This window comes from Cucurbita pepo, chromosome LG04, assembly GCF_002806865.2.
Source record: "Cucurbita pepo subsp. pepo cultivar mu-cu-16 chromosome LG04, ASM280686v2, whole genome shotgun sequence".
NCBI classification, from domain to species: domain Eukaryota; kingdom Viridiplantae; phylum Streptophyta; class Magnoliopsida; order Cucurbitales; family Cucurbitaceae; genus Cucurbita; species Cucurbita pepo.
In genome coordinates, this window is record NC_036641.1 from 8,481,123 (window position 1) to 8,493,845 (window position 12,723).

The 12,723-nt window shown below is 37.0% G+C and overlaps 3 protein-coding genes and 1 long non-coding RNA gene across 11 annotated transcripts; 2 read left to right on the forward strand and 2 right to left on the reverse strand.

Annotated features, from left to right (window-relative positions):
• Positions 1-596: 596 nt before the first annotated feature.
• Positions 597-5,266, reverse strand: LOC111793894 (phosphatidylinositol N-acetylglucosaminyltransferase subunit A). 4 transcript variants are annotated; one of them, XR_002814989.1, is made up of 11 exons: positions 5,092-5,266; positions 4,698-4,837; positions 3,284-3,856; positions 2,630-2,784; positions 2,409-2,499; positions 2,159-2,275; positions 1,946-2,049; positions 1,672-1,762; positions 1,455-1,579; positions 1,130-1,250; positions 597-1,046 (listed from the first exon to the last, which is right to left on the reverse strand). XR_002814989.1 is itself a non-coding variant. In XM_023675961.1 (10 exons), the coding sequence occupies exons 2-9, from the start codon at positions 4,818-4,820 to the stop codon at positions 1,478-1,480; spliced, it is 1,356 nt and encodes a 451-aa protein (XP_023531729.1). In that variant the 5' UTR covers positions 4,821-4,837; positions 5,092-5,266; the 3' UTR covers positions 597-1,250; positions 1,455-1,477. The 4 variants fall into 4 exon arrangements, 3 of the variants coding, with proteins under 3 accessions (XP_023531729.1, XP_023531732.1, XP_023531731.1); XM_023675961.1 differs by having other exon boundaries at positions 597-1,250; XM_023675964.1 differs by lacking the exon at positions 5,092-5,266 and having other exon boundaries at positions 597-1,250; positions 3,284-3,821; positions 4,698-4,786.
• Positions 5,267-6,414: 1,148 nt separating this feature from the next.
• Positions 6,415-9,425, forward strand: LOC111793286 (non-structural maintenance of chromosomes element 4 homolog A-like). 4 transcript variants are annotated; one of them, XR_002814913.1, is made up of 9 exons: positions 6,415-6,818; positions 6,965-7,042; positions 7,268-7,520; positions 7,622-7,712; positions 8,064-8,280; positions 8,376-8,467; positions 8,683-8,935; positions 9,041-9,109; positions 9,270-9,354. XR_002814913.1 is itself a non-coding variant. In XM_023675107.1 (8 exons), the coding sequence occupies exons 1-8, from the start codon at positions 6,590-6,592 to the stop codon at positions 9,302-9,304; spliced, it is 1,248 nt and encodes a 415-aa protein (XP_023530875.1). In that variant the 5' UTR covers positions 6,415-6,589; the 3' UTR covers positions 9,305-9,425. The 4 variants fall into 4 exon arrangements, 3 of the variants coding, with proteins under 3 accessions (XP_023530875.1, XP_023530876.1, XP_023530878.1); XM_023675107.1 differs by lacking the exon at positions 9,041-9,109 and having other exon boundaries at positions 9,270-9,425; XM_023675108.1 differs by lacking the exon at positions 9,270-9,354 and having other exon boundaries at positions 9,041-9,242.
• LOC111793288 (enoyl-[acyl-carrier-protein] reductase [NADH], chloroplastic-like) lies at positions 9,331-12,719 on the reverse strand. Of its 2 annotated transcripts, XM_023675112.1 has the most exons (14): positions 12,629-12,716; positions 12,276-12,323; positions 12,088-12,167; positions 11,461-11,570; positions 11,306-11,361; positions 11,147-11,231; positions 10,630-10,677; positions 10,433-10,507; positions 10,249-10,360; positions 10,120-10,171; positions 9,996-10,047; positions 9,856-9,913; positions 9,651-9,749; positions 9,331-9,582 (listed from the first exon to the last, which is right to left on the reverse strand). In XM_023675112.1, the coding sequence occupies exons 2-14, from the start codon at positions 12,305-12,307 to the stop codon at positions 9,431-9,433; spliced, it is 1,011 nt and encodes a 336-aa protein (XP_023530880.1). In that variant the 5' UTR covers positions 12,308-12,323; positions 12,629-12,716; the 3' UTR covers positions 9,331-9,430. The 2 variants fall into 2 exon arrangements, with proteins under 2 accessions (XP_023530880.1, XP_023530879.1); XM_023675111.1 differs by having other exon boundaries at positions 12,088-12,323; positions 12,629-12,719.
• Positions 10,892-11,930, forward strand: LOC111793289. Its single transcript, XR_002814914.1, has 2 exons — positions 10,892-11,079; positions 11,155-11,930. It is a non-coding gene; the product is annotated as an uncharacterized LOC111793289 (long non-coding RNA).
• Positions 12,720-12,723: the final 4 nt, after the last annotated feature.

Here is a 12,723-nt window from a genome sequence, read left to right on the forward strand (position 1 = left end):
TGTAGACCCATATTCAATAGATTCATGATTTTTTTTTTTTATAAAAAATAAATGAAATAATTCAAAGACCTATGCTTGAAAATCAAGAGAATTATGATCAATTTTTCGAATTAAAAAAATTATTAGATGCATAATTGAAAGTTTATATGTGATGTCCCACATTTGGTTTGGTTGGAGAGGAAAACAAAACACAGGTGGATCTGGACCATTACAAATAGTATCAGAGTCAAATACCATGTACCAGCTTTCTCGTTGTTCCCCAAAGGGGGTAGACATGAGGCGATGTGCCAATAAGAATGCCGGATACTGAAGAGGGTGGATTTGGTGGCGACCCCACATCGATTGGAGAAATAAAAGAGTGCCAGCAAAGACGCTAGGCCCCAAAGGGGGTGGTGGATTGTGATGTCTCACATTGATTGGGGAGGAGAACAAAATACCCTTATAAGAGTGGAAACCTTCCTCTAATAGATGCGTTTTAAAGCCTTGAAGGGAAGCCCGAAAGGGAAAGCCCAAAGAGGACAATATCTGCTAGCGGTAGATTTGGGTAACGTATATATAAAAGAAGTATACATGGTTGCTAAGCTAAACACCAAATATTAGAGAATAATCATTTTTTTCCCTACTTCAAAAGACAGTGGTGATTCCCAAGTAATATTAACATTATACAAAGCAACAAAACAAAAACAAAGAAATGGAACTTACAAAAAAGTAGAGTCAGATGTTATAAACCACTGAAGGGCTCTCAAGCTCTCTTAAAATCCTCCAATTTATTTCTACAAACCCAGAAAAGGTCTCCCCCATATCTTGAAGCAGCAGGTGGAAGCATCATCATCACCTCCAATATCAAGTAGCAAGATGATCATAAGATGTTCATAAGATGTTCATAAGATGATCACAAGATGATCCATCAAGGGCCCCAACAACATAGAAAAAACATCTGGAATAGAGTCAGAGTCACTAATCTAATACATTCTGTTCACTTTTGAATATCAAGTGGCAAGATGATCATCAATCTTCCCACGCAATGTGGAAGTTTTGTCCAGGTTCTAACATGGAGAATGAACAAGGAACGGAAGAGTAAGTGAGAGTCACTTAAGAGAGAGAGGAACTCGTCCCACGCGAAGAATACCTTGTTTTCGTGAACAAAAACATTTTGAACCGTTTCCACAACGAAGGAAAAAAGGACGAAGATCCGTTTCTGTTCAACTGTTCATGAATGAGAATGAGGAGTTCGACCTAGTAAATTTCACCTACATTGGTCATATATCAGACATTCAGTACAACAAACGTGAAAGTGAAAATTTGAACATCAGATAAGGAGTAAACCATCTAAAATTTCAGGATTTCGACCCAGGATCAGCCTTTCCTTTATCTTCTTGAAGCGCTAGTTAATATGGCATCATAGATCCATATATAGTTTATTAGTAGGTAACATTCATGCTAGTCTCACATACCTAAATAAACAGTTTATCCATAGTTATTTCAGGCCCTTTCTTTCTTCTTCCGTGTCATGCATTGGCCCCTGATCCCGATTGCACGTCAATGTAAAATCGGGCACCACCTCAATGTTCTCATCAGGCTATTAAAAGAGTAGGAGGGAGGATAGTCAAAACAAATGAAAATTATTGGAAGATATTTCGATGAAACGAAAAGGGAACACGACTATAGTACCTGCCACAGTTTCAAAAGATACCATAGCAAAAAGTCGATGATCATCACTAAACAAAAAAGCTTTCCTGCCCACGATCCACACGAGAGATACCTGAAATATAGATAATAGTTGTGACAACCCTTCAATATTATTTTACAAGCAGCAAGTTGCATCGAAGTACTAATCAGATTACTCACGACTTAATTGAGGGTTAATATTTGGTTCGAGTTCCCATTTAAACATATGAATTCAGTCTAAAGAGTGACATGTTATGGCAACATATCAATAGCATACCTCGAGAGTCGTTCAAGAAGATTTTGATCCGAGCTTTTCACAGCATAGTCATATACAATAACTGTCCTCTTTGCAACATCATGCCAATCATACAATTTCTTCATCTAAGAGTTTATTTTTTGTAGAATGAGAGAATAATATTAGTACATATAGATATTCCAAGATGTTCATAGAAAAACGTTTCTTCTTTTTTCCTTCAAAGAATGCACTCACACGATTATGCATTTCTTGTGGGTCAATCTTAGGAAGTATGGTAATTGCCTTCTTAATAGCTTGTACCATATCACCGGGATCTGGTTCTGCGAGTACAACCATGTCATCTGGTAGAACCTAACAATAGAACATGAATAAGCAAACTATAAAATGAACCAAAAAGTGAAACTCGAAGTATAGGGACCAAAATGGTATTATATATGAAATATGAAAACAGACGAGGTAAAAACGAATTTCTATTCTTGACCACCTCAGGCACGCCTCCAACACGCGTACTAACAGTTAATAATCCACAACTAGCAGCCTCTAATATGGCTATGCAAAAAGCTTCCGTTAAAGAACTGCAAGAATGGTAACAAAAGAATCATCAGAGAGCTAAAATTAAAGATTTTTTTCAAAAGAATGAAAACATTTAGTTTAAAGCTCTAGAATAAAATATGTACTTCAAGTATAAACTCAAGAAATGGCAACCTATTTAGAAATATATGGCCAGATATAAGGACTGATCGAACTCGAGCATGTGGAACAGCTCCCAACATCTCAACTCGATCTTGAAGACCATGCTTTTCCCTCATCTCTTCTAGCCGCACACGTTTTGGTCCATCTCCTCCAATAATGAATCGCACCTATGACAATTACAGATAATCTAAGGATCAAATACTCCAATTACATCTTTCTGCAGAGGAACATACTGATGACTTGAAAATGCCATCCTTACTCCACAACATGATGATCATACTAATTAATGTCATCTACTCAATTATACTCATCATGCACCATCTTACTTCAAATTTTAAGTTGAGAGAATTTAAAAAAAAAAAAAAAAAAATTGAGGATGCATATAAAGTTTGACTTAACCAAAATCATATGGTCATCCAAGCAGAAGTGTCCTCATGCGAAGTAAGCTATCAATATCATGCTTAAATGTCCCCATGAAGTACAATATAACTTGACAAATGGCAAAACAGATAAACCATAGTACCATTGAACAAGGAAGTCAAGACTTGAAAACCAAATGAAACAGCCATTGCATAGCCAAGTATAAGTTCAGGTGAATCAACCACATATGAAAAGCATGGCAAAAGTTAATACTTTAAATAGACATTAGTTTGACATGAAACTTACATTAGCAAACATGCGACAGACTTCGGGAATGACTTCAACAAGCAAATCTGCCCCTTTGCGATAAACTAATCGACTTACAACCACAATGATAATCTCACTTGTACTAAGTCGGTTCAAAGCAGGCTTAAACATAGCAGTATCGACAGCATTAGGTACTACAAAAACTCTTTCTGGTGGCAAACCTGATCGTAGAACTGTGTTCTCCTTACTAGTATGTGAAACACATATAGCCTCAGTAACATCTGCTAAAGTAAATTGCAATACTTTGTTCATATGGATGCTTCCCACATCAGCAAAACCATAGAGCGAATGATCGGTAAATACAACCTTGTATCCCATGGTTCTTGCATGCATCAAAGCTTCATGACAAAGAGTTGAAAAGGCCTGGTGTCCATGCACTAGTGTAATTTTTTCTCGAATCAAGATTGTCCTAACTATTGGAAGGGTCCCGTAGAAAGTTGGCAATGTATTTTGCATCACAAACGGTTTCCACGGTACATAATACACTTTTAGGCCTCCTGTCATGTATCTCACACCGCTACGATTTCCATAAGCATGAGTCATCACCACAACCTAGAAAATTATTTTCTAAAAGTTTTTACAATTTACAATAGTCTTAACTTACATGGATATCAAATCAAAAGGGCTTACTAAGTACGCAAAAAGCTAGGAAAAGGAACTCTGAGACTCGGAACCAAAATAGTGAACATTTTTTATGATTTTTCACATTATTTAATTGAGGAGTGCGTAGACATTCCATAACTTATAGTGTTTGAATTGAAATTGCATTCAGCAAAATTTAATCTTACATTTAATCAAGGACCATGCTCACTAAAACACATCTTTGAACACATAATTGTATACTTTGACGCATTAAGTGCTTTTGAAAATAATGAACTAGATGATATGTAACATTTCAGCTTAAGCACAAATTTTACACATCAAAAAATAGATAATATTTTTCTTGAGATATAAACTCTAGACAAAATAATAGTCAAAACACAAAAAGACCAAATTCTGAGTTAGATTTTCTGTTCGAACAGATGATTAAGTTTTTCTGGGTATATTTTGGTTTTCATTTGCTGAGTTTATGAGTTTGGCTTACATATAATCTGTTTATTCATCCATACTTTAATGTAATCTTTGAGCTTGCATTAACATGCATCCCCTTCTCATCCCTTCATATGTCTTGACATCCCCTAAAGATGTCCTTGGCATGTCCAATGTACCCGAAACTCTAAAGAACTAGATATTCCAAAGTCCAAACCACATGTCAAGAACATGATTCCTAATGTGCAAGCGGTGAGGGAACAGAAAAGGAAAAAAAATCTGTTCATTCTCAAATGAAATTTCAATACATTTCGATTCAACAACAAAATCGCAGAAAATACATTGCAGTGTTTTATCTCCTAACCTTGTGACCGAGTTTCAACAGACATTGTGAGAGATAATAAATGTGGCTTTCCACACCGCCAAAGTTGGGATAAAAAAAATCAGAGACCATCAGAATTCTGTGACTTCTTTGATCCCCCATCATAAAGTTCCTTCAAACACCTGCCAATCAGCAACAAGAAACGCAATTAACAACATAGCTGTACAAGTAGTTCAGATAGAAAATATGCTTCGTTTACTAAAATCGACACGCCTCACTTGTGAGCTAACAATCGAGAGAGCGTGATATTCAATACAAGTAAACCCGCGATGAATTGAACAAAAACGAACTAAATCAAACGCGCCATCGGTGAGCATCGATAAGAGATTTGCAGAAGGAAAAGGCGAGGGTGTGAAACGAACAAATAAAGAATTACCTCTCGGGGATGGAGATACCTAGAAACGGATTTACATGAGAATGAATGAAAAATTGTGGCTAGAATGTTCTTGAGCAAGAATGGTGGGAATCCATGGAAGGAGCTTCAGATGAATACTTGGATCTGTCCCTGTAAATTGAAGAGAAAGAGGAAATACTGGATCAATGCAAATGATTTTTACATTGAATAAAATATATTTATTATTATTACCTCTTATATTGTCCAATTTTTCGCCGGTTGTTCATAGTTACATGTCTGTTCCAAATCTTTTTTATATTATTTATGTTAGGTTAATATCGGGTGTATGATCATTTACCAAATTCATGTCTACACACTCAAAATTAGAAGGATAAAAAACCCACTCGGGCCGAGCTACAAGTCCCACGACAAAGGAGCGGAATTCTCTAAAAAGTCAAGGTCGCGGGTGGCCAAGAGGGCCCACTTGAAGACTTAGGATCTCAGCAGGAAATGCGAAGGTTACGACAATGAAAGCCGGACCAGCCGATAAGCGAAAGAAAATCTACTAGTTGAGTTCTGATATGAGTAGATTGATAATAGGGAATACTCTAACCCTGAAAACCGAACTATGGCTATACCGAGCCCCATTTTTTTTTGTTGGGCTTAACAATTTGTATCTAACGAACTAGTTTCATAACATAATTGTTACTATGTCTTGACTTAGTTCCAAAAAAGTGTTAGGGTTAAAATGTCCCAAAATGTACTGTAGAAAATGTGACTAGTCGTCAAATTTTCAAACCCGATTTATATGCTATCAAAATCATGGTGGTTCATTATTCATTTTAGCTGATAACGTTACTTTATTTCAAACCATTTCCAATGCATCTCATCACTCACGTCTTATAAAATACTTTATGTCAAACGTGAATTACGTATCGATCATACGTTCGAACTGTTTGTAAAATTTGATTTTCACATAGTTAATTTATTCACTATGTTAGAACAAATGTCACACAATCGATATACTAATGTCATCGAGTGCAACTATGACACACAGCAAACACTAGTAGAAGAAATTGGTACAAACAAAATTGTCTTATTAATGTTAAATTAATAAAAAAAAAAAATACTTAAATTTTTTTAAAAACTTTAAAAACATCCTTAAATTTTTTTTAAAAACTAAAAAAAAATATAAATAATAACCTTAATTGGGTATTTTTTAAAATATTTTTTAAAAAATTTATAAATTTTTTAAAAATATTATTAAAATTTTAAAAAATTTAAGAGTATTTATTAATTTAATATTTAATTAATTAAGATAAAGAAATGTTGTGGTTGCTTAAATTAAAGAACGGTAAATTGTGAAGAAGGGAGCGGGAAAGGGAAAGATGCATCCTTTCCTCTTCTTTGTAATCGCTCCAAATTCAAAAACACAATTCTCGGCTCTCCCGACTCCTCTACAAGCCTCTGACTACTCGATTCTTCGCCCTGCTTTCAAACCCTAATTTTGGATTAGGGTTTCCATTGCACAGTCGTGATTATGAGGCCTGTCAAGCGCGAACCCGCCGCTAGCAGCCGCAGTAATCAGAGTAAAGGCGGCGACGCCGTCGATGCTGTGAATTTAAGAGATGTTAAGCGGGCGAGGGTTTCTCGGGAGAAAGAGAACATCGGCGAGGGCAACATGGCTGAAGCTGAAGAGGGTCAGCAAGGCTTGACGAAGCGGCGGGTTCTCCGGTCTCGGTATCTTGCGGTCATTCACGAGATTAGTGGTATGGTGGATCTCTGCATTTTTTTTTTTTAATTACTACTAGATCTCTGCATTAGTGTGCGGAGGTAATCGGTTTTCTTTTTTTTTTTTTTTTTTTTTNTTTTTTTTTTTTTTTTTTTTTTTTTTTTTGGTTTCTTGTTTTTGAAGAAAGGAGAGAGGATTTGACGAAGGATTCGGACAAGTTCAATGTTATCATCAATGAAGTGGAAAAGTTGCACGAGCAAGGTATTTCTTTAGTTTATTTTCAATTTGTTTACGTTGAAGAACTGTTGTATCTTTGATTTCAAATTTTCATCAAAACACTTCTCCGTTGTTGCATTTTCCCCTTGCATTCTTATAGTCATATAAGTTTGAATGGGACTTGAACTTCGAGTTTTGAAAGGGGCTTGTTCCTTTTCCTTTTGATAGTGTTATTGATGTGATATGGTTGTGTTTCCATCTGGGTTTCAGTTCAGAAGCCGAGGGAACAAGTTGCAGATGCAGAAGCCTTGCAAGATATTGCAAACTCCCTGGTGACCTCTATTAAGTCGCAGTCAAATGAAGGTGTTACTCCGTCGGATTTTGTGAGCTGTCTGCTCAAAGAATTTGCTAACATTGAAGGCGGTATAACATCCGAAGAAAACGATCCGATTTCTGTCAGTTGGAAAGATATTGGATTAGGCGTTTCGTCTATTTTCATGAATGGCCATGGATGCCGCACCATGTGAGACTCATAGATTCCTTTGTCTCTCGAACTTAATGCTAAAGTGGCTTCAATGGATGTTTTTACCAATTATATTACTTTTTTCTCGTGTCTTTTTCAAGGCTTGGACCTATGAGCACTCAGTTGAAGCAGCGAAAGACTAATATTGCCCGGAAACGTTCAAGGCCTACTGAAAGTTCGAGACCTGCAGAGGTTAGACTTTAACTTTAATACTACAGTCAAATTTTTAAGCACCTTGGAGATTAGTGTAAATATGTTTTAGATTGTTTTATTAGATGCTCGAGTGTCCAATTTTACTGGAAGTACAGATATTTCTTTTCTGGTAGGACATATAATTGAACTCGTTAATGTTTTAGCCGAACCTTACGAAGCTTGTTTGTAGTCACTCCTCTAGCTTTCCTGCTTGATGTTCTTTGCTCATACTTATTAACTTTTTTCTGTTTGGTCAAATGGTTTGTAAAATAGGTTGCATTTATGTTTTTTTTTCATGCATTTGATATTCTTTTGTCTCGTTGATGTTTATCTCAATTCATATACGTGCAGGTTGATGAAGATGGATCTGAAGAAAAAACAGATACAGATAAGAACATGAGCATCATGTTTGGAATTTTGAGGAGGAATAAAACCGCTAGACTTGAACATTTGATATTGAATAGAAACTCTTTTGCACAGACAATAGAGAACTTATTTGCTCTCTCCTTTCTGGTCAAGGATGGTCGGGCCGAGATAACTATTGATAAAAATGGTTCTCATTTTGTATGTGAGTAAACATCTACAGACTTTAACTTTTTGTACTTTTCTTTTAAAACATTGTGTTCTTTGCATTATACTTAGATTTTCTGTCAATATTTTCAGCTCCGAAGAATGCCCCGGCCCATAGTGCCATTATGTCACACGAAGTTAATTATAGTCACTTCGTATTCAGATTCGATTTTAAGGATTGGAAGGTACAGAGAAGCATTCATTGCTATGATACAAACTATACATTTCCCAGTGTCATGTAACAGAGTTCAATTATTATGAAAAATATTTTGCAGCTGTGCAGTATGATTAGACTTGTATATAATATTGGATAGAGGCTCATAATATATATCAAATGCTGTGTATTATTTAGATCCTTGGCTTCAATTGAGGAACACATACTTGTGAAATGTATTTGCAGTTGATGATGGATATAGTACCAGTTGGAGAGGAGTTGATGCCCCACAGGAACTTTCTAAATTCAGCACCCATACCCCAAGAAGAAGCAGCCACGGACGATTCTGAATCAGCGACATTGCCTACCACGCCAATTCGAAAGCTGTCAAGAAATCGAGGTTTAGTTATGCAAACTGTTGTTGAGGATTCCCCTGATAATGATGGCGCTCATTCAGGACCAACTGCAATGTTGAGGTGCAAGAAAAAGCTTAGTCAAGGTTAGGAAAAGTAGAGCTCTGATAACTACCGGATGTGAGTTCTTCTTTCCGGTTTTTGTTCTGTTGGTTGCATATTTAACGGCTGCCCTGTGAATATGTCATTAGGTTCTAGGAGAAAATGATTGGCAAATATAAGTTCTCTAACAGAAGTTATGCTCCAAGTATTCTGTAAAGGTAGAGTTCCTAGTTACGTTAATACAAGGAATGGTAGCCCGAAAGTAGGGTCAGGGGCATTTTGTTTGTAGTTCTGCAATATTCAAAATATATTGACTTCTAATTATAAGCATGTTTGCCCCATTTATTATCACTTTGAAGTTTGAACCATCTTTTTCAGTACATTTAAAGTGGCTGTCAAAATCCTCAAATTAGAGGATCGAGGGTAAATGAAATGAAGTTCTTAGAAATTATGGAGCAACAACAAGAAGAAATGAGCGAAGACTTGGCGCCCAGCTGGAACGTTTTCGTTTTGACAGTCAGCAGTTTTTCTGGTGGTCGTCAGTTGGGGTTTAGAAGATACAGTCCTTTGAATGTCGGGCTATCCCCTCCAACTCCCATGGCGTTCAAACCATTGTCGACACAGATAACAGAACCAGTTATGGCAGACGCTAAAGGAGATGCCAAGAAGGCAGCTGCATTCCCCACCTCCTCTGTTCAACCAGTTTTGAAGATCAAGATTTGGTATAAACAACATAAGAACAGCAGATGAAGAAACTACCTGCAGATAATGGTTTCTGTAGAGGTGCATTTGCTAGTGAGTAGTCTATCATCGAATCGATGTATTCAACTGCTTTTGATGCTCGGCTTCTTAGAGGACCTGAGAATAAAAATATGGTAATGGTAGAAAATGGATCAGAAGAGCTTAGATGATCCTAAACTGTAAAGATAAACTGCAGTTTTCCGAGTTGACTCATTGAAGCTACCAGCGGATATGGCGTTCACTCTGATCTTGTTTTTTCTACCCACCTCGAAAGCAAGCACCTGATTTGAAAGATAAATCAAGAATGGTATAAGGAGAAATGAAAAGTAAAGGGAAGCAACAAAGAAAGGTACTGAATCTCACTCGTATGTCACTCTCCAGTGCAGCTTTTGCTGAACTCATACCTCCCCCATATCTAAGCACAATTCAAGTTATCAGCTCATGAGAGGGATGAATGATTTAAAGAAACTATGCGTAAAGCACGTACCCAGGAATGATCCTTTTGGAAGCAATGTATGTAAGAGAGATCGACGAACCGCCTGCAAGATTTGAAATCAAAATTTCTAGTCAAAAGCTTCCACAGTTCATAGATTGTTGAATTGATAGTTGGGCATGCCTGGATTCATTATAGGAGCGAAATGCTTGAGAAGAGAGATGTGGGAGTAACTTGATGCAGATAAAGCCGCTAGGTAACCTTTCCTGGAGGTCTCTAAGAGAGGTTTACTTACCTGTTATCAACACAACTCTTTAAGATGAAGATGCCAAATGGTATGATTAACTGACTTACAGAAACTGCATACCTCTGGTCCATTTGCAATTGAATGCACAAGGATGTCAATGCTTCCAAAATCCTTCTTAACTGATTCTGCTACCTCCTGAAGTCCATTTAAAATCACCATGGTAGCATGAAAAGAGAAAATACTAACCCGAAAGTTTAAGCTTGTAAGTTAAGTGGTGAAGTTGAATGGGTGATGCTTGTGCAAGGAAAGTTCAGTACCTGAACTGTCCAATTTTTGCAACCCGCATACTGCTTCTTTGTTTTTATCTGCATGAACGGAAATTAACACATGATTCCTAACATGGTATCAGAGTCGTACCCTTAACTTAGCCATGTCAATAGAATGCTCAAATATCGAACAAAGAAGTTGTAAGTCTCGAAGGTGTAGTAAAAAATGACTCAAGTGTCGAATAAATTGTGTACTTTGTTTGAGGGCAACAGAGAAGGAGTTGAACCTCGATTAAGAGGAGGCTGTTCGAGGGCTCCATAGGTCTCAGGGGAGGCTCTATGGCGTATTTTGTTCGAGGAGAGGAGTCCCACTTTGGCTAATTAAGGGATTCATCATGGGTTTGTAATAAGGAAATACATCTCTAGAGGTCTTTTGGGAAAACCAAAAGTAAACCCACGAGAGTTTATACTCAAATTGGACAATATCATACCATTGTGGAGGTTCGTAATTCTTAATACCCATTATCTTTTTATATGGTTCATGAACAACAGTTAATCTCTGGCTTACATTTTCAGGAACATCCTCAGGATTGTCAAAATCTGCATCCAGGGGGTATATTTTGGTGATCTCCATTAACGATCCATCTGGCAATCTGAAACATCAATTTTTCAGTAGCAGAAACTACTATCACAGGTAAAAAGAGTTCCATATGGTTAGACAGCTTACGATCGAGATTTATCGAACTTTCCACGTTGCAAGTTGGTTTCAAAGATGTTTAAAGCCTAGTTAAGATGACTCTAAGCTCTTAGTGACCAAATTTTATAGGGTTTAATAAAACAATTCAAACATAAAAATGAAAATTGCTATGGGATTATACTTACACGCACCCACGTACCAACAATGATTTCAGCTCCGGCAGCAGCAAGAGATTTTGCTATTGCCCAACCATAACCATCGTCATCAGCTACACCAGCAATGAATGCCCGCTTACCTGAACAGAAAACCCAAAAATTTGCTGAACTGATTTAGAGAATTATCTAACTAGAAAGACTTAGTTCTATAAGTTGTAGAACAAGTTCATGCATCTCCTATGCGTATATTGTCATTTATTTGGTTCATCTTTCATTTTGGAACATGAATCATCTTGATTCATGTATGACAATAATGCTTTTATGCTTGTCTAGAATGATTGAGATGTATTGAGTGACATTTTTGTATTTGTTGAGTGACATTCAGGAGGAACTTTGTTGAGAGACTTTGTAGTGTGAGAATGTAAGATATACACTTTGACTATTGAGATTGGTTGCTACCCGTAGACGTAGGAGAATTTCTTCCCTTCGAACCACGTAAATCTTTGTGTCTCTTTAATTTCTATTTGTGGGTGTGTGAGTGCGATCGACCTAGTTTCCACTTTCGTTACAACACAGTCAAACTAAGAAACAAATGCACAATGATAGAATAAAATTTAAGCCAATAGAAGAAGCAACTAGAAAAACTGAAGGCACAACCTCTTAAATCAATCGGCAACCCAGAGACTGGTTGGTGTTCATTAGATCCAGACATAGCTCTAGTTGCAATCTTCCCTGTTCTTGTAGAAGATAAAGTGATGGAATTCAGCTGAAAGTGTTTCAAAGAGGATACATTGTAGACATTTCTAAGTTTAGCAGAAGAGAGCTTGCTGTTTCGCAGTGTGCACATCGGAAGATTATAGGCTCCGGTTGTCGACATCTTAGAAGATGGCTATCTATACAATTAAAAATTTCAAACAAAATCCATAACTCTGCAGATGATCAAACAGAGAATTGAATCTCTTGGAAACTCAGAGAAGAGTACACAGAACAAAGCGTAAGAAACACACAGTTTCACCACACAGACATTTTCACAAACACTTAGAGGGCAAGAAATTCACCAGGACAAAGGATTGCAGATTCCGAAAACATTGAAGGGGATTCATGATTCAATTAGATCAAGACATTCAGAAATTTGCAGAAACATCTCAAATCCAAGTCAGAAGAGATAGAGAGAAGCAGCAAAACGTTAATTTCTTACATTTCTTGGCGCCGGAGAGAGCGCGGCAATGGATACTGCAACAAGATCGAGCGGGCCTTGGATGAAACGCGAAGAGGAGGAGAAGAAATTGATTG